General features: G+C 34.9%; 1 protein-coding gene across 2 annotated transcripts in view; it reads right to left on the bottom strand.

Moving 5' to 3' along the window:
- The window catches only part of LOAG_14917, a gene marked incomplete at its 5' end in the record, with an annotated part of 4,018 nt that extends 1,882 nt beyond the window's left edge, over window positions 1–2,136 (bottom strand). Inside the window, 3 exons of one of the 2 annotated variants that reach the window (XM_020448873.1) lie at window positions 1,090–1,192; window positions 1,486–1,626; window positions 1,935–2,136. In XM_020448873.1, the coding sequence (XP_020301011.1) occupies window positions 1,113–1,192; window positions 1,486–1,626; window positions 1,935–2,136 (423 nt within the window). In that variant the 3' untranslated portion in view covers window positions 1,090–1,112. Of the gene's footprint in view, window positions 1–1,057; window positions 1,193–1,485; window positions 1,627–1,934 lie in introns of those variants that run through there. The other variant, XM_003150410.2, reaches the window with a different exon arrangement.
- Between the last annotated feature and the right edge of the window lie 6 nt (window positions 2,137–2,142).

Below are 2,142 nucleotides of genomic sequence, written 5' to 3' on the forward strand. Positions count from 1 at the left end.
AGTCAATTGACGCTGTTTCACTGTTTGTTCATTTCCATAAAAAAAACTAACAAGCTGGGAAATAGCTTTTTTAAACCAGGTTATTGACCGCGGGCTTAATAATACGGCTGGAAATTGCGGGGCCATAATGAAAAGATACGTGGAGAGGTCAAATATTTCTACAATAAAATCTAAGTTCCTAAGTCCTTCTAACTTCAAAAAGAGAAAAAAAGTCCTGGCTTGATTTTCGTAAGCGCAATTCGAAACATTTAGGAAGTCTGTGAATTCGTTGTTTGTGATGAAAAGTGTGTGCATCTAAAATATCACAATAAATGCGAAATTATGTGAAGCGATCTTTAGAAGAAAAACAAAGAAATGGGGAAACGGATCGCTAAAGTGAAATGAACTTCGTTATCCATCGATTTCATCGCCCTCGAAGTTACTTAATAAGCCACACTTCATTTCATATCAACTAGTCAATTCCAACTTCCACAGCTAACAAGATTTTTTTTTGGCGGATTCAAGAGGGTATTTTCGAATTTTACAAACAAGTAAAGAGTTGCATCTATGGAATTTCGAAAGCTTTTTTCTGAATCCAATGAAGAAGAAAGCAAAGGTTGAAATAAAATGAAGCAGAAATTTCGGCGAAAGTTCTAGACAGTTTGCAACTGCATAAGTCTTCCTGTAAATGCTTTCATGAATTAGTACAGAAAGTTTTTCCGGAATGCTAATTCATCCCTCCCAACAAAAACAAAGTATGAAATCTGAAAGAGTACTCTTTTCAGGCAAAAATCTGTTGCTGTTCATTAATTTTTAAAATAATTTCAGAAAGAAATCAATTATGAGGAAATGGGAAAACGTTTTTGCTGATGGCACCAATTCTAAGATTTTTCCAGAACTCAGCCTTAGAAATAAAGCATGAATTCTAGTTCTTGCATAGCTGGTTTAATTGAGTTGCTGTATGTTTCGCTCGCAAGCCACTTTCTGAATCCAGACAATCATTGCATTCAGAAATGGAAAATGTCTACAAAATGGATGGAAAACTCGCTTTGAATGTTTTTTTGTCGGAGTAAGCGAAGCAATATACATCGTTTTATTTCTAACTATTACCTAACACATTTTATAACTTCATCCTATTTCATTAGATTGAAAGCATTCTTCACCATAACCAAAAAAGGTTCATTTCGTACATCGTTTATCCCATATTCCATTGCTGTAATCATCATCTTAATATCATCGTCTTTAAATGTTTTATATGTTTTTTTTATGTAACCACTGGGAAACTAATTAGGATGAACGAAATATCTCCCAATAGCTGATGAAATTTTAAAAGTGAGATGCAATCCTTTTGCAAATTCCATAATGGATGTCAGCACCAAGGAATTAAATGGAATTTCTGGTGTGTTTGAAGTGTGGTAGTATTTTCGCAACTATTTAAAAACATGCACCACAAAATGATAAAAGATTTTTCAAATCTATTACGAATTTCAATACCATATCCCTTACCTTCTGAATGCTGGATTTTGAATGAATTACGCGGTTCCAGTTTGGCCATCGTTGCTTCGCTTTCAAACTCCAAAAAATCCGGCTTGCAGTGACCATTTACCCAAATCTTATCTCGGTTACAATCGATGTTTTCAGTCAGATCTAAAACTAATTTCACAATTTGTACAAATTGATTTAGCATTTTGCATGAAACTTGTTCATTAGTTGATTTGAAGTAAACTAAAGACTTCAACGATTTTCATATAAATTTGAAATTTCAGTCTTCGTAACATTTCGAAGCCTCAATTATGAAATAAGATGCACTCCAAAAGCAATAGTATTGTAATAACATATTTGGCGAAATGATGGAAAATGTATTAAAAGCACTGAACATGACTTACCCATTGATTATTCGAGAAAAAAAAAATGACTTGAATTGAAAAGTGATATAAAAAAAACGTGAAACTCACCCATCACAACGAATGCTGCAGCAACGGCCACAGCACCACCGGGACCTCCATCCTCCTTCTTTTCCATTCCCTCATCCTCCTTCTTTGGCATTTCATCCGCCTTCTTTTCCATTCCCTCATCCTCCTTCTTTGGCATTTCATCCGCCTTCTTTTCCATTCCCTCATCCTCCTTCTTTGGCATTTCATCCGCCTTCTTTTCCATTCCCTC

This window comes from Loa loa, assembly GCF_000183805.2.
Source record: "Loa loa unplaced genomic scaffold supercont3.297, whole genome shotgun sequence".
NCBI lineage: Eukaryota > Metazoa > Nematoda > Chromadorea > Rhabditida > Onchocercidae > Loa > Loa loa.